Consider the following 22,766-nt stretch of genomic DNA (forward strand, 5'->3'; position numbering starts at 1 on the left):
GGGTCTCTGTGTGAGTCTATGGGTCTCTGTGTGAGTCTACGGGTCTCTGTGTGAGTCTATGGGTCTCTGTGTGAGTCTATGGGTCTCTGTGTGTGTCTACGGGTCTCTGTGTGAGTCTTCGGGTCTCTGTGTGAGTCTGTGGGTCTCTGTGTGAGTATGCGGGTCTCTACAGTGAGGGAAAAAAGTATTTGATCCCCTGCTGACTTTGTACGTTTGCCCACTGACAAAGACATGATCAGTCTATAATTTTAATGATAGGTTTATTTGAACAGTGAGAGACAGGATAACAACAAAAAAATCCAGAAACTATACAGCAGCAGCAGCAGCAGGCGTCGTCAGGGTCGGGATCGAACCCACGACCTCCTGCACACCAGGCGAGGTAGTCAACATCTCATAGCCACCGTGATGATGATGGGAGAGAGAGACTCCAAATATACAGCAGCAGGCGTCAGGGAGGTGGTGGTGGAGGTGGTGGAGGTGAAGTCTTGTTGGTGGTTGTGGTGGTGGAGTCGGTGATTATGGTTGTGGTGGTGGTGGTTATGGTGGTGGTGGTGGTTGTGGTGGTGGTGGAGTCATGGTTGGTGGAGCCGTAGATGGTGGAGGTGGTGGTAGTTATGGTGGTGGAGTCATTGGTGGTGGAGGTGGTGGGGTCTTGTTAGTAGTGGTGGAGGGGGTAGAGTAGCCGTCCGTGGTGGAAGTGGAGGTGGTGGAGTAGGAGGTGGTGGAGGTGGTGAAGGTGGTGGAGTCATTGGTGGTGGAGTGTTGTTAGTAGTGGTGGAGGTGGTGGAGTCGTCGTTGGTGGTGGTGGAGGTGGTGGAGGTGGTGGAGGTGGAGGTGGTTATGGTGGTGGAGTCATTGGTGGTGGAGTCTTGTTAGTAGTGGTGGAGGTGGTGGAGTCGTCGTTGGTGGAGGTGGTGGTGGAGGTGGAGGTGGTGGAGGTGGTGGAGGTGGTTATGGTGGTGGAGTCATTGGTGGTAGAGTGTTGTTAGTAGTGGTGGAGGTGGTGGAGTCGTCGTTAGTGGAGGTGGTGGAGGTGGTGGTGGTTATGGTGGTGGAGTCATTGGTGGTGGAGTGTTGTTAGTAGTGGTGGAGGTGGTGGAGTCGTCGTTGGTGGAGGTGGTGGAGGTGGTTATGGTGGTGGAGTCATTGGTGATGGAGTGTTGTTAGTAGTGGTGGAGGTGGTGGAGTCGTCGTTGGTGGTGGTGGAGGTGGTGGAGGTGGTGGAGGTGGTTATGGTGGTGGAGTCAATGGTGGTGGAGTGTTGTTAGTAGTGGTGGAGGTGGTGGAGTCGTCGTTGGTGGAGGTGGAGGTGGAGGTGGTGGAGGTGGTGGAGGTGGTTATGATGGTGGAGTCATTGGTGGTAGAGTGTTGTTAGTAGTGGTGGAGGTGGTGGAGTCGTCGTTGGTGGAGGTGGTGGAGGTGGTGGAGGTGGTGGTGGTTATGGTGGTGGAGTCATTGGTGGTAGAGTGTTGTTAGTAGTGGTGGAGGTGGTGGAGTCGTCGTTGGTGGAGGTGGTGGAGGTGGTTATGGTGGTGGAGTCAATGGTGGTGGAGTGTTGTTAGTAGTGGTGGAGGTGGTGGAGTCGTCGTTGGTGGAGGTGGTGGAGGTGGTGGAGTAGTCGTTGGTGGTGGAACTGGAGGTGGTGGAGTAGTCGTTGGTGGAGGTGGTGGAGTGTTGTTAGTAGTGGTGGAGGTGGTGGAGTCGTCGTTGGTGGAGGTGGTGGAGGTGGAGGTGGTGGAGGTGGTGGAGGTGGTGGAGGTGGTCGAGGTGGTGGTTATGGTGGTGGAGTCATTGGTGGTGGAGTGTTGTTAGTAGTGGTGGAGGTAGTGGAGTCATCGTTGGTGGAGGTGGTGGAGGTGGTGGAGGTGGAGGTGGTGGAGTTTTCTCCGCAGTGTTTGGATTTCCGGAGTCGTTTTATGTCCCTCTGAGACGCTGCACCCGGACATTCCTCTTCTGCCGGTCGCTTCTGTTCCTATAATGAACCATCATCAGCATCATCATCATCAGCAGCATCGGCAGTACCAGCAGCATTATCAGCAGTATCATCCGCATCATCAGCAGCATATGTACGCGATCTAACAGTTTTTACAACCGCTAACTTGAGTGTGGAGCTAGGAAGAGGAGTGTGGAGCTAGGAAGAAGAGGAGTGTGGAGCTAGGAAGAAGAGGAGTGTGGAGCTAGGAAGAAGAGGAGTGTGGAGCTAGGAAGAAGAGGAGTGTGGAGCTAGGAAGAGGAGGAGTGTGGAGCTAGGAAGAAGAGGAGTGTGGAGCTAGGAAGAGGAGTGTGGAGCTAGGAAGAAGAGGAGTGTGGAGCTAGGAAGAAGAGGAGTGTGGAGCTAGGAAGAAGAGGAGTGTGGAGCTAGGAAGAAGAGGAGTGTGGAGCTAGGAAGAAGAGGAGTGTGGAGCTAGGAAGAAGAGGAGTGTGGAGCTAGGAAGAAGAGGAGTGTGGAGCTAGGAAGAAGAGGAGTGTGGAGCTAGGAAGAAGAGGAGTGTGGAGCTAGGAAGAAGAGGAGTGTGGAGCTAGGAAGAGGAATGTGGAGCTAGGAAGAGGAGTGTGGAGCTAGGAAGAAGAGGAGTGTGGAGCTAGGAAGAAGAGGAGTGTGGAGCTAGGAAGAGGAGTGTGGAGCTAGGAAGAAGAGGAGTGTGGAGCTAGTAAGAAGAGGAGTGTGGAGCTAGGAAGAAGAGGAGTGTGGAGCTAGGAAGAAGAGGAGTGTGGAGCTAGGAAGAAGAGGAGTGTGGAGCTAGGAAGAAGAGGAGTGTGGAGCTAGGAAGAAGAGGAGTGTGGAGCTAGGAAGAAGAGGAGTGTGGAGCTAGGAAGAGGAGGAGTGTGGAGCTAGGAAGAAGAGGAGTGTGGAGCTAGGAAGAAGAGGAGTGTGGAGCTAGGAAGAGGAGTGTGGAGCTAGGAAGAAGAGGAGTGTGGAGCTAGGAAGAAGAGGAGTGTGGAGCTAGGAAGAGGAGTGTGGAGCTAGGAAGAAGAGGAGTGTGGAGCTAGGAAGAAGAGGAGTGTGGAGCTAGGAAGAAGAGGAGTGTGGAGCTAGGAAGAAGAGGAGTGTGGAGCTAGGAAGAAGAGGAGTGTGGAGCTGGGAAGAGGAGGAGTGTGGAGCTAGGAAGAAGAGGAGTGTGGAGCTAGGAAGAAGAGGAGTGTGGAGCTAGGAAGAGGAGTATGGAGCTAGCAAGAGGAGTGTGGAGCTAGGAAGAAGAGGAGTGTGGAGCTAGGAAGAGGAGTGTGGAGCTAGGAAGAGGAGTGTGGAGCTAGGAAGAAGAGGAGTGTGGAGCTAGGAAGAGGAGTGTGGAGCTAGGAAGAAGAGGAGTGTGGAGCTAGGAAGAAGAGGAGTGTGGAGCTAGGAAGAAGAGGAGTGTGGAGCTAGGAGGAAGAGGAGTGTGGAGCTAGGAAGAAGAGGAGTGTGGAGCTAGGAAGAAGAGGAGTGTGGAGCTAGGAAGAAGAGGAGTGTGGAGCTAGGAAGAAGAGGAGTGTGGAGCTCGGAAGAGGAATGTGGAGCTAGGAAGAGGAGTGTGGAGCTAGGAAGAAGAGGAGTGTGGAGCTAGGAAGAGGAGTGTGGAGCTAAGAAGAAGAGGAGTGTGGAGCTAGGAAGAAGAGGAGTGTGGAGCTAGGAAGAAGAGGAGTGTGGAGCTAGGAAGAAGAGGAGTGTGGAGCTAGGAAGAGGAGTGTGGAGCTAGGAAGAGGAGTGTGGAGCTAGGAAGAAGAGGAGTGTGGAGCTAGGAAGAAGAGGAGTGTGGAGCTAGGAAGAAGAGGAGTGTGGAGCTAGGAGGAAGAGGAGTGTGGAGCTAGGAAGAGGAGTGTGGAGCTAGGAAGAGGAGTGTGGAGCTAGGAAGAAGAGGAGTGTGGAGCTAGGAAGAAGAGGAGTGTGGAGCTAGGAAGAAGAGGAGTGTGGAGCTAGGAAGAAGAGGAGTGTGGAGCTAGGAAGAGGAGTGTGGAGCTAGGAAGAAGAGGAGTGTGGAGCTAGGAAGAAGAGGAGTGTGGAGCTAGGAAGAAGAGGAGTGTGGAGCTAGGAAGAAGAAGAGTGTGGAGCTAGGAAGAGGAGGAGTGTGGAGCTAGGAAGAAGAGGAGTGTGGAGCTAGGAAGAGGAGTGTGGAGCTAGGAAGAAGAGGAGTGTGGAGCTAGGAAGAAGAGGAGTGTGGAGCTAGGAAGAAGAGGAGTGTGGAGCTAGGAAGAAGAGGAGTGTGGAGCTAAGAAGAGGCGTGTGGAGCTAGGAAGAGGAGTGTGGAGCTAGGAAGAGGAGTGTGGAGCTAGGAAGAAGAGGAGTGTGAAGCTAGGAAGAAGAGGAGTGTGAAGCTAGGAAGAAGAGGAGTGTGGAGCTAGGAAGAAGAGGAGTGTGGAGCTAGGAAGAGGAGTGTGGAGCTAGGAAGAAGAGGAGTGTGGAGCTAGGAAGAAGAGGAGTGTGGAGCTAGGAAGGAGTTCGTTGTTGAGGGACGTTGTCACCTTGGCCACGCATCGTGGGGAGATTGGTGGTGGTGGTGGTGGTGGCGGTGGGGGGGCGGTGAGCGGGGAGGCCGCGGTCGTGGGGCGCCCGTAGGTCCGCTCAGCCAGAAGCTGGCGGATGGAGGGAAGGGAGAGCTGTGGGCGGGGGAGGAGCGGAGGAGCGGAGGGAGGTTCATCCCGTGGTGGTGATGGTGATGGTGGTGTGATGATGGTGGTGTGATGGTGTGATGATGGTGGTGGTGGTGGTGTGATGATGGTGGTGGTGGTGGTGTGATGATGGTGGTGGTGGTGATGGTGTGATGGTGGTGGTGTGATGATGGTGGTGTGATTATGGTGGTGGTGGTGGTGGTGATGATGATGATGGTGGTGGTGGTGATGATGATGGTGGTGGTGATGATGGTGGTGATGATGTTGGTGATGATGGTGGTGATGGTGGTGGTGATGATGGTGGTGATGATGATGATGGTGGTGATGATGGTGATGATCGTGGTGATGATGGTGATGATCGTGGTGATGATGGTGGTGGTGATGATGGTACCTTGAGGAACTGCAGGGTGTACGGCTCTGGGTGGTTCTTCACCTCTTGAGTAACTCTGTTCTTGAACGCCTCGGGCTCAATGGAGCCCTCCTGGAAATCATCGGTAGTGGTGGTTGTGGTGGTTGTGGTGGTTGTGGTGGCAGTAGTGGTGGTTGTGGTGGCAGCGGCGGAGGCGGTGGTGGTGGTAGCGGTAGTGTTGGTTGTGGTGGTGGCAGTAGTGGTGGTTGTGGTGGTTGTGATGGTGGTGGTGGTCGTGGTGGTTTTGGTGGTTGTGGTGGTTGTGGTGGTTGTGGTGGTGGCAGTAGTGGTGGTTGTGATGGTGGTGGTAGTGGTGATTGTGGTGGTTGTGGTAGTGGTGGTTGTGATGGTAGTGGTAGTGGTGGTTTTGGTGGTTGTGGTGGTTATGGTGGCTGTGGTGGCAGTAGTGGTGGTTGTGGTGGTGGCGGCAGCGGTGGTTGTGGTGGTGGCAGTAGTGGTGGTTGTGGTAGCGGTGGCGGTAGTGGTGGTGGCGGTGGTAGTGGTGGTTGTGGTGGTTATGGTGGTTGTGGTGGTGGCAGTAGTGGTGGTTGTGATGGTGGTGGTAGTGGTGGTTGTGGTGGTGGCGGTAGTGGTGGCGGTAGTGGTGGTTGTGATAGTGGCAGTAGTGGTGGTTGTGGTGGCGGTGGCGGTAGTGGTGGTGGCGGTGATAGTGGTGGTTTTGGTGATTGTGGTGGTTGTAGTGGTTGTGGCGGTTGTGGTGCTTTCAGGATGAGCTATGAGGCGGCTCGCTCGCTCTGTGATGATGCGGTTGTGAAGGTGGTGGTGGCGGTGGTGGTGATGGCGGTGGTTTTGGTGGCGGCGGTGGCTACGCTGCATGGGTGAGTTGCCTGGTGAGTGGTTCGGTTCTGACCAGCAGGGCCGAGACGAGGAGGTGCAGGGTCCGAGACGCCTCGGGGTGCCTCTGCGCCAAATCGAGAACTTTCACGAGGTTGCCCAGGAATCCGTGACTCCGAGATCCACGCTGCACACACGGAGCACACGGTCAGCGCTCAGACCCGGTGGAGACTCTCACCCTGAGACCCGGTCTCCCTGAGTCTCGGTGGAGACCCTGACCCTGAGAGCCGGTCTCCCTGAGTCTCAGTGGAGACTCTGACACTGAGACCTGGTCTCCATGAGTCTCAGTGGAGACTCTGACCCTGAGACCCGGTCTCCCTGAGTCTCAGTGGAGACTCTGACCCTGAGACCCGGTCTCCCTGAGTCTCCGTGGAGACTCTGACCCTGAGACCCGGTCTCTCTGAGTATCGGTGGAGACTCTGACCCTGAGACCCGGTCTCTCTGAGTCTCGGTGGAGACTCTGACCCTGAGACCCGGTCTCTCTGAGTCTCACCCCAGACTCTGACCCTGAGACCCGATCTCCCTGAGTCTCGGTGGAGACTCTGACCCTGAGACCCGGTCTCCCTGAGTCTCGGTGGAGACCCTGACCCTGAGACCCGGTCTCCCTGAGTCTCGGTGGAGACTCTGACCCTGAGACCCGGTCTCTCTGAGTCTCACCCCAGACTCTGACCCTGAGACCCGGTCTCCCTGAGTCTCAGTGGAGACTCTGACCCTGGGACCCGGTCTCCCTGAGTCTCAGTGAGGACTCTGACCCTGAGACCCGGTCTCCCTGAGTCTCAGTGGAGACTCTGACCCTGAGACCCGGTCTCTCTGAGTCTCACCCCAGACTCTGACCCTGAGACCCGGTCTCCCTGAGTCTCAGTGGAGACTCTGACCCTGAGACCCGGTCGCCCTGAGTCTCAGTGGAGACTCTGACCCTGAGACCCGGTCTCCCTGAGTCTCGGTGGAGACTCTGACCCTGAGACCCGGTCTCCCTGAGTCTCACCCCAGACCCTAACCCTGAGACCTGGTCTCCCTGAGTCTCCGTGGAGACTTTGACCCTGAGACCCGGTCTCCATGAGTCTCAGTGGAGACTATGACCCTGAGACCCAGTCTCCATGAGTCTCAGTGGAGACTCTGACCCTGAGACCCGGTCTCTCTGAGTCTCGGTGGAGACTCTGACCCTGAGACCCGGTCTCCATGAGTCTCAGTGGAGACTCTGACCCTGAGACCCGGTCTCCATGAGTCTCAGTGGAGACTCTGACCCTGAGACCCGGTCTCCCTGAGTCTCGGTGGAGACTCTGACCCTGAGACCCGGTCTCCCTGAGTCTCAGTGGAGACTCTGACCCTGAGACCCGGTCTCCCTGAGTCTCACCCCAGACTCTGACCCTGAGACCCGGTCTCCCTGAGTCTCAGTGAGGACTCTGACCCTGAGTCCCGGTCTCCCTGAGTCTCACCCCAGACACTGACCCTGAGACCCGGTCTCCCTGAGTCTCAGTGGAGACTCTGACCCTGAGAGCCGGTCTCCCTGAGTCTCAGTGGAGACTCTGACACTGAGACCCGGTCTCCCTGAGTCTCGGTGGAGACTCTGACCCTGAGACCCGGTCTCCCTGAGTCTCAGTGGAGACTCTGACCCTGAGACCCGGTCTCCCTGAGCCTCGGTGGAGACTCTGACCCTGAGACCCGGTCTCCCTGAGTCTCACCCCAGACTCTGACCCTGAGACCCGGTCTCCCTGAGTCTCACCCCAGACCCTGACCACGAGACCCGGTCTCCCTGAGTCTCACCCCAGACTCTGACCCTGAGACCCGGTCTCCCTGAGTCTCACCCCAGACCCTGACCACGAGACCCGGTCTCCCTGAGTCTCACCCCAGACACTGACCCTGAGACCCGGTCTCCCTGAGTCTCACCCCAGACTCTGACCCTGAGACCCGGTCTCCCTGAGTCTCAGTGGAGACTCTGACCCTGAGACCCGGTCTCCCTGAGTCTCAGTGGAGACTCTGACCCTGAGACCCGGCCTCCCTGGGTCTCACCCAGACTCTGACCCTGAGACCCAGTCTCCCTGAGTCTCACCCCAGACACTGACCCTGAGACCCGGTCTCCCTGAGTCTCACCCCAGACACTGACCCTGAGACCCGGTCTCCCTGAGTCTCACCCCAGACTCTGACCCTGAGACCCGGTCTCCCTGAGTCTCACCCCAGACACTGACCCTGAGACCCGGTCTCCCTGAGTCTCACCCCAGACACTGACCCTGAGACCCGGTCTCCCTGAGTCTCATTGAGACCCGGTCTCCCTGAGTCTCACCCAGACTCTGACCCTGAGACCCAGTCTCCCTGGGTCTCTAGTTCCTGAGACCTAAACCACTTAAAACCCCGAGTCCCTAACCTCTGACCTCTGGGCTGCACGGGAGGCCATCCTCGCAGCACGCCTTGAACGTGACCCCTGACCCCTGGCAGAGGTCAGAGTTGAAAGTTGACGACGCCGTGACCTCTGGGGTCTCTGCCACGGCTTGGGTCTGCACGAAACACCGGGTCAGGGGTCAGAAGCAACAGGTCAAGGGTTGTACTCGTCGAGTGAGGGGTGAAGGTGAGTGGTGAGAGTGACGAGTGGTGAGGAGTGGCGAGCGAGTGGTGAGTCTGGCTCACCGCAAGGTCTCGGACGAGAGTGTGCGCCGCCCGCAGCGATGCGCTGGTGAGCGGCAGTGAGGAGCGGCAGGAGACGTCGAGCAGGGAGCAGACGAGCGCTGAGAGGCGGGCGCGCTCACCACTCGCTCCCTTGCTCACCACACAGACACAGGCGCAAGGTCAACCCAGGGTAGCCCACACAGGATCATGGGGCAAGTGAAATGGTGTTAATCGGCGGAGACCGGCCATTGTGAACCTACAGACCCGGCCATTGTGAACTTACAGACCCGGCCATTGTGAACCTACAGACCCTGGCCTTTGTGAACCTACAGACCCGGCCATTGTGAACTTACAGACCCTGGCCATTGTGAACCTACAGACCATTGTGAACCCACAGACCCTGGCCATTGTGAACCCACAGACCCTGGCCATTGTGAACCTACAGACCCTGGCCATTGTGAACCTACAGACCCGGCCATTGTGAACCTACAGACCATTGTGAACCTACAGACCCTGGCCATTGTGAACCTACAGACCATTGTGGAGCTACAGACCCTGGCCATTGTAAACCCACAGACCCGACCATTGTGAACCTACAGACCCGGCCATTGTGAACCTACAGACCCGGCCATTGTGAACCTACAGACCCTGGCCATTGTGAACCTACAGACCCTGGCCATTGTGAACCTACAGACCCGGCCATTGTGAACCTACAGACTCTGGCCATTGTGAACCCACAGACCATTGTGAACCCACAGACCCTGGCCATTGTGAACCTACAGACCCGGCCATTGTGAACCTACAGACCCGGCCATTGTGAACCTACAGACTCTGGCCATTGTGAACCCACAGACCATTGTGAACCCACAGACCCTGGCCATTGTGAACCTACAGACCCTGGCCATTGTGAACCCATGGTCATTGTGAACTTACAGACCCGGCCATTGTGAACCTACAGACCCTGACCATTGGGAACCTACAGACCCGGCCATTGTGAACCCACAGACCCGACCATTGTGAACCTACAGACCCTGACCATTGGGAACCTACAGACCCGGCCATTGTGAACCCACAGACCCGACCATTGTGAACCTACAGACCCGGCCATTGTGAACCTACAGACCCTGGCCATTGTGAACCTACAGACCCGGCCATTGTGAACCTACAGACCCTGGCCATTGTGAACCCACAGACCCTGGCCATCGTGAACCTACAGACCCTGGCCATTGTGAACCCACAGACCCTGGCCATTGTGAACCTACGGCCATCGTGAACCTACAGACCCTGGCCATTGTGAACCTACAGACCCTGGCCATTGTGAACCTGCAGACCCTGGCCATTGTGAACCCACAGACCCTGGCCATTGTGAACCCACGGCCATTGTGAACCTACAGACCCTGGCCATTGTGAACCTACAGACCCGGCCATTGTGAACCCACAGACCCTGGCCATTGTGAACCTACAGACCCTGGCCATTGTGAACCTACAGACCCGGCCATTGTGAACCTACAAACCCAGGCCATTGTGAACTTACAGACCCGGCCATCGTGAACCTACAGACCCTGGCCATTGTGAACCCACGTCCATTGTGAACCTACAGACCCAGTCATTGTGAACCTACAGACCCGGCCATTGTGAACCCACAGACCCTGGCCATTGTGAACCCACAGACCCTGGCCATTGTGAACCCACAGACCCTGGCCATTGTGAACCCACAGACCCTGGCCATTGTGAACCCACAGACCCGGCCATTGTGACCCTACAGACCCGGCCATTGTGAACCTACAGACCTGGCCATTGTGAACCCACAGACCCTGACCATTGTGAACCTACAGACCCTGGCCATTGTAAACCTACAGACCCTGGCCATTGTGAACCTACAGACCCTGGCCATTGTGAACCTACAGACCCTGGCCATTGTGAACCCACAGACCCGGCCATTGTGAACCCACGGCCATTGTGAACCCACAGACCCGGCCATTGTGAACCCACGGCCATTGTGAACCTACAGACCCCGGCCATTGTGAACCCACCAGGAGGCTGCTGACGGCCGCCCTGGCGCAGTGCAGGGTGTGCGGGGGGAGGCGCAGGGAGGCGGCCAAATCGATGAGCGAGCACAGGAAGTCAGAGAGGGACGCGGGCTCCATGCTGGGGGTGTGGGGGGGGGGGCGAGATTATGGGGGTCGCAGGGGTAGGGGTAGAGTTAGGGCGGGAGGTCCCAAGGGTAGGGGTAGAGTTGGGGGGGTCCCAGGGGTAGAGGGTAGAGTTAAGGGGGTCCCAGGGGTAGGGGTAGAGTTATGGAGGTCCCAGCGATAGGGGTAGAGTTATGGGGGGTCCCAGGGGTAGGGGATAGAGTTGGGGGGTCACAGGGGGTAGGGGTAGAGTTATGGTGGTCCCAGGGGTAGAGGGTAGAGTTAGGGGGGTCCCAGGGGTAGGAGGTAGAGTTATGGGGGTCGCAGCGATAGGGGTAGAGTTATGGGGGTCCCAGGGGTAGAGTTAGAGGGGGTCGCAGGGGTAGGGGGTAGAGTTAGGGGGGGTCCCAGGGGTAGGGGTAGAGTTATGGGGGTCCCAGGGGTAGAGGGTAGAGTTAGGGGGGTCTCAGGGGTAGAGGTAGAGTTGTGGGGGTTCCAGGGTTAGGGGGTATGGGTAGAGTTGGGGGGGTCCCAGGGGTAGGGATAGAGTTGGGGGGGGGGTCCCAGGGGGTAGGGGTAGAGTTGGGGGGGTCACAGGGGTAGAGTTGGGGGGGTCTCAGGGGTAGGGGTAGAGTTGGGGGGGTCACAGGGGTAGGGGTAGAGTTGCGGGGGTCCCAGGGGTAGGGGTTGAGTTGGGGGGAGTCCCAGGGGGTAGGGGTAGAGTTGGGGGGGTCCCAGGGGGTAGGGGTAGAGTTGCGGGGGGTCATAGTGGTAGGGGTAGAGTTGGGGGGGTCCCAGGGGTAGGGGTAGGGTTAAGGGGGGGTCCCAGGGGGTAGGGGTAGAGTTGGGGGGGGTCTCAGGGGGTAAGGGTAGATTTGGGGGGGTCACAGGGGTAGGGGTAGAGTTGGGGGGGGTCTCAGGGGGTAGGGGTAGAGTTGGGGAGGGGTCCCAGGGGGTAGGGGTAGAGTTGGGGGCGTCTCAGGGGTAGGGGTAGAGTTGGCGGGGGGTCACAGGGGTAGGGGTAGAGTTGGGGGGGTCCCAGGGGTAGGGGTAGAGTTGGGGGGGTCCCAGGGGTAGGGGTAGAGTTGGGGGGGTCCCAGGGGTAGGGGTAGAGTTGGGGGGATCACAGGGGTAGGGGTAGAATTAGGGGGGTCCCAGGGGTAGGGGTAGAGTCAGGGGGGTCCCAGGGGTGGGGGTAGAGTTGGGGGGGTCACAGGGGTAGGGGTAGAGTTAGGGGGGTCCCAGGCGTAGGGGTAGAGTTAGGGGGGTCCCAGGGGTAGGGGTAGAGTTGGGGAGTCACAGGGGTAGAGTTAGGGGGGTCACAGGGGTAGGGGTATAGTTGGGGGGGGTCCCAGGGTAGGGGTAGGGTTAGGGGGGTCCCAGGGGTAGGGGTAGAGTTGGGGGGGTCACAGGGGTAGGGGTAGAGTTAGGGGGGTCCCAGGGGTAGGGATAGAGTTGGGGTGGTCACAGGGGTAGGGGTAGACTTGTGGGGGTCCCAGGGGTAGGGATAGAGTTGGGGGGGTCACAGGCGGTAGGGGTAGAGTTAGGGGGGGTCCCAGGGGTAGGTGTAGAGTTGTGGGGGTCACAGGGGTAGGGGTAGAGTTGGGGGGTCACAGGGGTAGGGGTAAAGTTGGGGGGGGTCCCAATTGTAGGGGTAGAGTTGGGGGGTCCCAGGCGTAGGGGTAGAGTTGGGGGGGTCCCAGGGGGTAGGGGTAGAGTTGGGGGGGGTCACAGGGGTAGGGGTAGGGTTAGGGGGGGTCCCAGGGGTAGGGGTAGAGTTATGGGGGTCCCGGGGGGTAGGGGTAGACTTGTGGGGGTCCCAGGGGTAGGGATAGAGTTAGGGGGGTCCCAGGGGGTAGGGGTAGAGTTGGGGCGTCCCAGGGGTAGGTGTAGAGTTGGGGGGGTCACAGGGGGTAGAGTTGGGGGGGTCACAGGGGTACGGATAGAGTTGGGGGGGTCACAGGGTTAGGGGTAGAGTTTGGGGGGCTGCTCTATAGGCAACGATAGAGCGGCGTTGCTAACTGAACATTTAAACAAAGTCTCATTGAAGAGTCACAGCCCATAGACAAACAACATACCGTGGTCTTTCTCTACTTGAACAAAAATACAAACATCAATTTAAACTTCAAACCTCAGCAACGGCCTCCGTCCTCCATCCGAGACACCCGGCACCCATCACGTTGCCTCCGCAGCACAATGCGTGGGGATAGGCGACGTTTCGGGCAACAGCCCTACTTCATGGAAAACGCAGGACCATCGCAGCGCAACTCACCTGCTCCTCGACACGCGCGCCACGGCGTGTGGCTCTGCGTGACCCTGTGCGCGTGTGTAAATGTGTGTGCGAGTGTGTGTGTGTACGTGTGTGTGCGAGTGTGTGTGTGTATAAGTGTGTGTGTGCAAGTGTGTAAATGTGTGTGCGAGTGTGTGTGCGAGTGTGTGTGTGTGTGCGAGTGTGTGTGCAAGTGTGTGTGTATGTGCGAGTGTGTGTGCTCAAAGTTCGCGTGTGTGTGTGTGCAAGTGTGTATATAGGTGTGTGTGTGTGTGCAAGTGTGTGTGTGTGTAGGGAGCGGTGGTGATAGTGTAGCGGTTAGCGCTACGCTGCGCTACGAACCTGGCGACCCGGGTTCGATTCCCGCTCACGGCCAACACCAGTGACGATTATCTGAACCGGTCCCGGGCCTCCCCTAGGTCGACTCAGCCTCAAATGAGTACCTGGTGCGGTGTGTAAACATCGTCACTAGGGAGACAAAGGCGGTCGGGTGTGGTGCTGGCCACCTACCCCCTCGTGTACCGTTCCGGCCTTCATAGGTGCTCGCTTACAGCACTTGCCCCTACAGTCTGTTAAGGCTATACGGGGGATCTTTGTCTTACACACACACACACACAAGTCTCATCGGCAGCAGCACTTGCCCCTACAGTCTGTTACAGGCTACACACACACACAGTCTGTTACACACACACACACAAGTCTCATCGACAGCAGCACTTGCCCCTACAGTCTGTTAGAGGCTACACGGGGGATCTTTGTCTTACACACACACACACACAGTCTGTTACATACACACACACACACAAGTCTCATCGATGGCAGCACTTGCCCCTACAGTCTGTCAGAGGCTACACACACACACACAGTCTGTTACACACACACACAAGTCTCATCGATAGCAGCACTTGCCCCAGCAAGGCACGGCTCTGCCCCACTGCTGCGCTTTCTCCCGCAACACGTGGACGACGCCCACATTCACGGCCCCTCGGCATTGGGATTCCCCGTGGGACCGACGTTTTAGAACTGCAACCACGTGAGCCTGTGGCCCCATTGCTGACCGATGGTGTCATCGTCCGATCTTCAATGTTATTATGATTCTTGTTGTTGTTGTTGTTCTAAATGTTGTTGTTATTTACAAACGGCACGTGGCGCGGACGTCGGCTGCTTACCTGTGGACGACAAGGTGAAGGTTCAGGACGATTCTCTGGGAGTCATCCGCGGGCAATCCCTCGCGAGTGCCAGGAAGTCTCCAAGGGGCTCGCTCTGAGCCTTTCGTCATCTCGTGATCGGGGATCTCTCTCCGCGGATGGAACCGCGCGGGGGGGGGGGGGGGAGTCTCGTTGTGGGGAATCTTGAATGGGGAATCTCGTAGTGGGGAATCTCGTAGTGGGTAATCTTGAACGGGGAATCTCGTAGCGGGGAATCTCATTGTGGGGAATCTCGTTGTGGGGAATCTCGTAGTGGGGAATCTCGTTGTGGGGAATCTCGTAACGGGGAATCTCGTTGTGGGGAATCTCGTAGTGGGTAATCTTGAACGGGTAATCTCGTAGCGGGGAATCTCGTTGCGGGGAATCTTGAACAGGGAATCTCGTAGCGGGGAATCTCGTTGTGGGGAATCTCGTTGTGGGGAATCTCGTTGTGAGGATTCTCGTAGCGGGGAATCTCGTTGTGGGGAATCTCGTTGTGGGGAATCTCGTTGTGGGGAATCTTGAACGGGGAATCTCGTTGTGGGGAATCTCGTTGTGGGGAATCTCGTTGTGGGGAATCTCGTTGTGGGGAATCTTGAACGGGGAATCTCGTTGTGGGGAATCTCGTTGTGGGGAATCTCGTTGTGGGGAATCTCGTTGTGGGGAATCTCGTAACGGGGAATCTCGTTGTGGGGAATCTCGTAGTGGGTAATCTTGAACGGGGAATCTCGTAGCGGGGAATCTCGTTGCGGGGAATCTTGAACAGGGAATCTCGTAGCGGGGAATCTCGTTGTGGGGAATCTCGTTGTGGGGAATCTCGTTGTGAGGATTCTCGTAGCGGGGAATCTCGTTGTGGGGAATCTCGTTGTGGGGAATCTCGTTGTGGGGAATCTTGAACGGGGAATCTCGTTGTGGGGAATCTCGTTGTGGGGAATCTCGTTGTGGGGAATCTCGTTGTGGGGAATCGCGTAGTGGGGAATCTTGCTGTGGGGAATCTTGAACGGGGAATCTCGTTGTGGGGAATCTCGTTGTGGGGAATCTTGAACGGGGAATCTTGCTGTGGGGAATCTCGTTGTGGGGAATCTCGTAGCGGGGAATCTCGTTGTGGGGAATCTTGAATGGGGAATCTCGTAGTGGGGAATCTCGTTGTGGGGAATCTCGTAGCAGGGAATCTCGTAGCGGGCAATCTTGTTGTGGGGAATCTCGTTGTGGGGAATCTCGTTGTGGGAAATCTCGTTGCGGGGAATCTCGTTGTGGGGAATCTCGTGGGGGGGAATCTCGTTATGGGGAATCTCGTGGCGGAGAATCTCGTTGTGGGGAATCTCGTTGTGGGGAATCTCGTTGTGGGGAATCTCGTTGTGGGGAATCTCGTAACGGGGAATCTCGTTGTGGGGAATCTCGTAGTGGGTAATCTTGAACGGGGAATCTCGTAGCGGGGAATCTCGTTGCGGGGAATCTTGAACAGGGAATCTCGTAGCGGGGAATCTCGTTGTGGGGAATCTCGTTGTGGGGAATCTCGTTGTGAGGATTCTCGTAGCGGGGAATCTCGTTGTGGGGAATCTCGTTGTGGGGAATCTCGTTGTGGGGAATCTTGAACGGGGAATCTCGTTGTGGGGAATCTCGTTGTGGGGAATCTCGTTGTGGGGAATCTCGTTGTGGGGAATCGCGTAGTGGGGAATCTTGCTGTGGGGAATCTTGAACGGGGAATCTCGTTGTGGGGAATCTCGTTGTGGGGAATCTTGAACGGGGAATCTTGCTGTGGGGAATCTCGTTGTGGGGAATCTCGTAGCGGGGAATCTCGTTGTGGGGAATCTTGAATGGGGAATCTCGTAGTGGGGAATCTCGTTGTGGGGAATCTCGTAGCAGGGAATCTCGTAGCGGGCAATCTTGTTGTGGGGAATCTCGTTGTGGGGAATCTCGTTGTGGGAAATCTCGTTGCGGGGAATCTCGTTGTGGGGAATCTCGTGGGGGGGAATCTCGTTATGGGGAATCTCGTGGCGGAGAATCTCGTTGTGGGGAATCTCGTTGTGGGGAATCTTGAATGGGGAATCTCGTAGCGGGGAATCTCATAGCGGGGAATCTCGTTGTGGGGAATCTCGTTGTGGGGAATCTCGTAACGGGGAATCTCGTTGTGGGGAATCTCGTAGCGGGAAATCTCGTAGCGGGGAATCTCGTTGTGGGGAATCTCGTAACGGGGAATCTCGTTGTGGGGAATCTCGTTGTGGGGAATCTCGTTGTGGGGAATCTCGTTGTGGGGAATCTCGTTGTGGGGAATCTCGTTGTGGGGAATCTCGTAGCGGGAATCTCGTTGTGGGGAATCTGGTTGTTGGAATCTCGTTGTGGGGAATCTCGTAACGGGGAATCTCGTAACGGGGAATCTCGTAGCGGGGAATCTCGTTGTGGGGAATCTCGTTGTGGGGAATCTCGTTGTGGGGAATCTCGTAGCGGGAATCTCGTTGTGGGGAATCTCGTTGTTGGAATCTCGTAACGGGGAATCTCGTAACGGGGAATCTCGTAGCGGGGAATCTCGTTGTGGGGAATCTCGTTGTGGGGAATCTCGAGAGGGGAATCTCGTAGCGGACTTAGAGGAAGTTCGGTCTTGCGGTCCGATTTACGGATTCTGATTTTTTGTTGTTTAAGCATCGCCAAGCCGTAATGAAGTTGTTATTTTTTAGGTTTTGGGTTTGATCGCGTCGGTATGAATGTTGTGTCTTAACCCTCCACCATCCGGCACAGCCAACTGGTAAACGGGATTGGTCACGTGAACAAGGCACCTGTACGGCGCTTTGAGATCCTTCGTGAAAAGTCGCCCTGTGTACATGGCTCTTCAAAGTTTCGTTGAATTTTGCAAAAAAATATCACGAGAGATGTGGGTCCAGGCTCTGGAGAGCACGTTGGTGATGATTCCAGGCAAAGAGTTTGCAATGATGGTGAACAACGGGTGAGACTCTGACTTTTTGAAGCTTTTAACATTAATTCTAGATTTAAAGCTTTCGTGACTGCAAAGATCCATACTCTTTGGTTCTATTGGGTAAAGTCATGTAGGTAAAAAAATAAAATAACAAAAATCACGACGTTTCGGCCACAACACAAGCGGCCTTCATCAGGTGAATGGACGAGACTGTCTGGAGGACAGCGCTGGAGTGAAAAAAGCCACGCTCAGATCACGACCTTTAAACTGTGTGAGAAGAAACAAAGCGCCTTGACAAAGGAATTAGCATATAATTTAGCATTGAAATGGCTGAGTGATTAGCTTGTGACTGGTCACAGAAATGGCTATGTTAAAGTTAAAGCATACACATCCGCAAAGGCACCCCTTGACAAAGCAATTAGCATAGAATTTAGCATTGAAATAGCTAAGTTAAAGTATACACATCCGCAGAGGCACCCCTTGACAAAGGAATTAGCATAGAATTTAGCATTGAAATAGCTGAGTGATTAGCTTGTAACTGGTCACAGAAATAGCTATGTTAAAGTCAGAGCATATACATTCACCGAGGCACCTAGTACAAATCAAACAGGATAATTTAGAGAAACACAACCACGCTCAGACCGCGGACCTTTAAGCTGTGTGCGAGCAAACAAGGTGTCCTGACAAAGAAATTAGCATAAAAATTAGCATTTGATTGGCCGATTTTAGAAAAGAGGTGGTGTACGTGCCGGTGGACTTGCCATTTGGCGCGGGGGGGGCGGGGGAGGGGGAGTTTACCTATTGATGGTGTGAAAAGGGAATTTATAAGAGCTGCGAAAGTTTGGGGTACCACTACTTGAAAAAATACACTGTACCATTGAAATTAGTTTAATGTTTAGTTCGATTTAGAACATCTTTCCAATGGTTGCTTAATTTGAAACCATCTTCTCGGTTGAAATTGTGTCTGTGTTTGTAGATCTGAATTGCCTCGTGAACAAATCTCTGATAAAAACCCGTGGGTTTGCAAAGAACCTTGGTATCGGAGAAAATTATATGGTGATCACCCACAGCGTTGTAACAGTGAAAAACTAATTATTCTGCCGTGTTTCAAATCTGATTTGTGCTCGCGAATTCGGTCAGAGACATGTCGCTTTGTCTCCCCGATATAGCAATCACCGCAGGTACAACTCAATTTGTAAACCCCGGGGTACTGTAAGTCAGGAATGACATCCTTCACGGATGGGATCAGATCACGAATTTTGTGTACTGTATTGAACCGGACCTGGATCTTGTGTTTGTTTAGAATTTTGGAAATCTTTTTAGTAACGCCTGCTATATATGGTAGTGTGATGGTTTTGACCGGAGTATCAAGTGGTTGTTTCTGTGTGGAGGGAGAAACAGCTTGGCGGATGGTATGGTCAGAGTATCCATTCCTTTTGAGGGCCAGGTGTACATGTTTTAATTCACTGGTCAGGTGGTGTTGGTCCGAAATGCAATGAGCCCTATGGTATAAAGTTTTGATGAGAGAATTCTTTTGGGCTGGGTGGTGGTGGGAATCAGGTTTCAAGTAGGAATCTGTGTGGGTGGGTTTCCTGTAGACAGAATGCCCCAATGAGCCATCAGGTCTCCTCTCAAACAGAACATCCAAGAACGGCAGCTTGCCATCTTTCTCCACTTCCATGGTGAATTTGATGGCGGGATGTCTGGAATTGATGTGGTGTAGGAAAAGGTTCAGAGCTGGGAGGCCATGTGGTCAAGTGACGAAAGTGTCATCCACATATCTCTTCCACAGAGAAGGTCTGAGGGTGGAAGTCTGGATGGCGTCTGATTCAAATTTCTCCATGAAAACATTGGCTATCACTGGTGACAAGGGGGATCCCATGGGGGTGCCCTCATTTTGTTTGTAGAAGGTGCCATTCCAAGTAAAGTAGGTATTGTTGAGGCAGTGCCTAACCAGTGCAGGTGTGTCGGGGTCTAGTCCATGTTGGACCAAATTTTCAATTATTTCAATGGTGTCAGGTACTGGGACCTTGGAGAACAAAGAGACCACATCGAAGCTGACAAGGATATCGTCAGGGGACAGTACAACTTCTTTGACCATAGAGACCAATTGGGCTGAGTTAAGTACTGCTGAGGCGGTCTTGCCAGTGAAGGGCAGCAAAGTATCTGACAGAAAACGGGCTAGTCTATAGGTAGGGGAGTTGATCGTGGATATGATGGGCCGTAGTGGGGTGCCTTCTTTATGAATCTTGGGAAGACCATAGATTCTAGGGGGTCTTGCAGCAGAAGGTTTTAAGGAGGGACGTTTAGTTGGGTCGATTAGGGAGGTCGAAACTTGTGATGATCTTGTTGGTTTTCATCGCTAGGCTATTGGTAGGGTAATTTTTTTTATTTTTGAGTAACTTCCATCGTTGAGCAGATTCTGGATTTTGTTGTTGTATGAATCTTTATCCATAATAACAGTAGCGTTGCCTTTATTGGCTGAGAGGATGACTATATCACTTCTGTTTTTTTTAAATTCGCGAGTTCAGAGCGTTCATTTTTGCTGATGTTACTAATGGGTTTCTTAGCATTCTTAAGAATAGTGGTTATTTCAGCTCTCGCAACGTCTGCTTGGATGTGTCCTACGCCTTTGAGGGCTACATCGACCTGAGAGATGATATCATCTATTAGTATGTGTTTTGGGGTGACAGCAACATTACATTTATCGATTTGATTTAAAGCTTTCGTGACTGCAGGGATTCATATTCTTTGTTCTTTCGGTAAAGTCACCACTTAGAAGGGAAACAATGAAGTAAAAAAATACAAACACAAATTGTTTTACATTATTATCCGATCACTTTCCGCTAAAAACGATAGCCCCATGTAACTGTTAACATTTTTTTTAAGCACTCTGTATATGGAATTAGTATCATTTTTAAGGCCCTGCTTGGGAGTCTTTGCCTTTGTGTGTGGTGCAAGGCCATAATTATAATATATTGGGGGGGGGGGGCACATCCCCCCCCCCCAATATTCAAATATGCTCAAAATGTCCCCCCCCCCAATATATTGCTATTAAAGCAAAATTGCGATGCTTTGTAAATAATAAAAACAACAATTTACTAAACCTTGGCCACACTATCTGGACTTGTCTTCATGTAAATCAACGCATAGATTTATGTTTATGTGATTGTGGTCATGGTTGTTACTTTATTAATCTCTAATCTCTGCCATTACATGCAATGAAACAAGAAATGGTAAAGTAAAAAAAAACAGAGCATGGCAATACAATAACACTATTAGACATTATTGCAAACAATAAATAAAAAAGTTCATCCCGCGTGTTAGTGAATTTGAAAAAAAAATATTTTAGACAGGAAATGAGTTTTAAAATGTTGATATTTTTCTTGGTTGGGACCCCCAGACACCCTGGAAGATTTGGTCCCCCACAATGTGTTGTGTGTGTGTGTGAATATTTATACATTGGGAGTGGTGGTGCAGCGGTTAGCACCACGCTGCGCTTCGAGCCTGGCGGTCCAAGTTCCATTCCCGCTCACGGCCACCAACACCACCAGGGAGGATTCTCTGAACCGGTCCTGGGCTTCCCCTAGGTCGACTCAGCCTCAAACGAGTTGCCCGGTGCGGTGTGCAGTAAACATCGCCACTGGGAGAGACAAAGGCGGCCGGGCGTGGTGGTCCTGGCCAGCCACCCCCTCGTGTGCCACAGTGCCGGTAGCCTTCATAGGTGCTGCTCGCTAGCAGCACTTGCCCCTACGGTCTGTTAGAGGCTACACGGGGGATCTTTGTCTGTGTCTACCTTCACAGGTGCTGCTGCTACTCGCTACTAACAGCACTTGCCCCTGCAGTCTGTTAGAGGCTACACGGGGGATCTTTGTCTGTGTCTACCTTCACAGGTGCTGCTGCTACTCGCTACTAACAGCACTTGCCCCTGCAGTCTGTTAGAGGCTACACGGAGGATCTTTGTCTCTGTTTACCTTCATAGGTGCTGCTGCTACTCGCTACTAACAGCACTTGCCCCTGCAGTCTGTTAGAGGCTACACGGTGGGCATGAGACCTGCGTCTTTATCTGTGTGTAACAGGGCGAGTGTGTAACAGGGGGTGAGTGTGTAACGGGGTTTGTAATTCTCGTCTTAAGACACCGCGGTGGTTGTGACATCGCCCAAAGAGAAGGAAGTTCCAGGGATGTGTCGACATCACCGCATTGCCAAACATTCCACGGACATCACCACCACCGCCACCATCAACACCGCCACCATCAAGACCATCATCAACACCACCGCCACCATCAACACCGCCACCATCAACACCATCATCACCACCACCGCCACCATCAACACCGCCACCATCAAGACCATCATCAACACCACCGCCACCATCAACACCGCCACCATCAAGACCATCATCAACACCACCGCCACCATCAACACCGCCACCATCAACACCATCATCAACACCACCGCCACCATCAACACCGCCACCATCAAGACCATCATCAACACCACCGCCACCATCAACACCACCACCATCACCACCATCATCACCATCAACACCATCACCACTATCATCACCATCATCACCATCATGAACCATCATCATCATCACCATCAACACCATCACCATCACTTGCATAAAAATCACCAACCACCGTCACCACCATCATCGCTACCATCGCAAGAGCGATTGGAATTGTCAACGTTCTAGATTTGAAGCTTTCGTGACTGCAAGGATCCATACTCTTTGGTTCTATTGGGTAAAGTCACTTAGGTAAAAAATAAAACAACTAAAATCACGACGTTTCGGCCACAACACAAGCGGCCTTCATCAGGTGAAGGGACCAGCCTGTCTGGAGGACAGCGCTGAGCTTAGCTGTGTTTCACTCCAGCGCTGTCTTCGAGACAGTCTGGTCTTTTCACCTGATGAAGGCCGCTTGTGTTGTGGCCGAAACGTCGTGATTTTTGTTGTCTCATTTTTTACCTACGTGACTTTACCGAATAGAACCAAAGAGTATGTCAACGTTCTGTTTACGTGGCAAGCACTCTTACTCACTGGCTGTGTGGTTAGGTGGTGGCGGGTTTCACGACACAACATTTAATATTTTACGGGCGCTCTAACCGAGCCACCCATCCACCCACCATCAAACAAAACCCCCTACTCTTTTGTAGAAGAGGGATCGCTTGAGAAATTCTATCACTCTCACGTCGATCGGCAACATTAACCTCATCAGCATCATCACCACCACCACCACCTCCATCACCACCACCACCACCACCTCCATCACCACCACCACCATCACCGCCACCATGACCACCACCACCTCCATCACCACCACCACCACCGCCACCATGACCACCAACACCAGCATCACCACCACCTCCATCACCACCACCACCACCATCATCAATCATCACCACCATCACCACCTCCATCACCACCACCACCACCATCACCACCACCATGACCACCAACACCAGCATCACCACCACCTCCATCACCACCACCACCATCATCACCACCATCACCACCTCCATCACCACCACCACCATGACCAGCAATACCATCACCACCACCTCCATCACCACCACCATCACCACCACCATCACCGCCACCATGACCACCAACACCACCACCACCATCACCACCACCTCCATCACCACCACCACCGCCACCATGACCACCAACACCAGCATCACCACCACCTCCATCACCACCACCACCACTACCATCACCGCCACCATGACCACCAACACCATCACCACCACCTCCATCACCACCACTACCTCCATCACCACCACCACCATCACCACCATGACCAGCA

General features: G+C 54.2%; 1 protein-coding gene across 2 annotated transcripts; it reads right to left on the bottom strand.

Moving 5' to 3' along the window:
• Nucleotides 1–243: 243 nt before the first annotated feature.
• LOC142922785 (uncharacterized) lies at nt 244–13,418 on the bottom strand. Of its 2 annotated transcripts, none has more exons than XM_076063699.1 (8): nt 12,716–13,418; nt 10,486–10,600; nt 8,474–8,602; nt 8,221–8,343; nt 5,868–5,978; nt 4,979–5,068; nt 4,441–4,575; nt 244–1,972 (listed from the first exon to the last, which is right to left on the bottom strand). In XM_076063699.1, the coding sequence occupies exons 2-8, from the start codon at nt 10,597–10,599 to the stop codon at nt 1,775–1,777; spliced, it is 900 nt and encodes a 299-aa protein (XP_075919814.1). In that variant the 5' UTR covers nt 10,600; nt 12,716–13,418; the 3' UTR covers nt 244–1,774. The 2 variants fall into 2 exon arrangements, with proteins under 2 accessions (XP_075919814.1, XP_075919813.1); XM_076063698.1 differs by having other exon boundaries at nt 12,857–13,417.
• Nucleotides 13,419–22,766: the final 9,348 nt, after the last annotated feature.

The sequence above is a fragment of the Petromyzon marinus genome, unplaced genomic scaffold, assembly GCF_048934315.1.
Source record: "Petromyzon marinus isolate PM22_M1 ecotype Great Lakes invasive population unplaced genomic scaffold, UKy_Petmar_22M1.pri1.0 PM_Scaffold_17, whole genome shotgun sequence".
Classification (NCBI taxonomy): Eukaryota; Metazoa; Chordata; class Hyperoartia; order Petromyzontiformes; family Petromyzontidae; genus Petromyzon; species Petromyzon marinus.

Coding starts and splice junctions, on each gene's coding strand:
- LOC142922785 (XM_076063699.1), bottom strand. CDS start 10,599: ATGGAGCCCGCGTCCCTCTCTGACTTCCTGTGCTCGCTCATCGATTTG. Junction 8,344..8,473: donor CTCTCGTCCGAGACCTTGCG/GTGAGCCAGACT, acceptor TGTTTCGTGCAG/ACCCAAGCCGTGGCAGAGAC. Junction 4,576..4,978: donor ACACCCTGCAGTTCCTCAAG/GTACCATCATCA, acceptor CCCCGCCCACAG/CTCTCCCTTCCCTCCATCCG.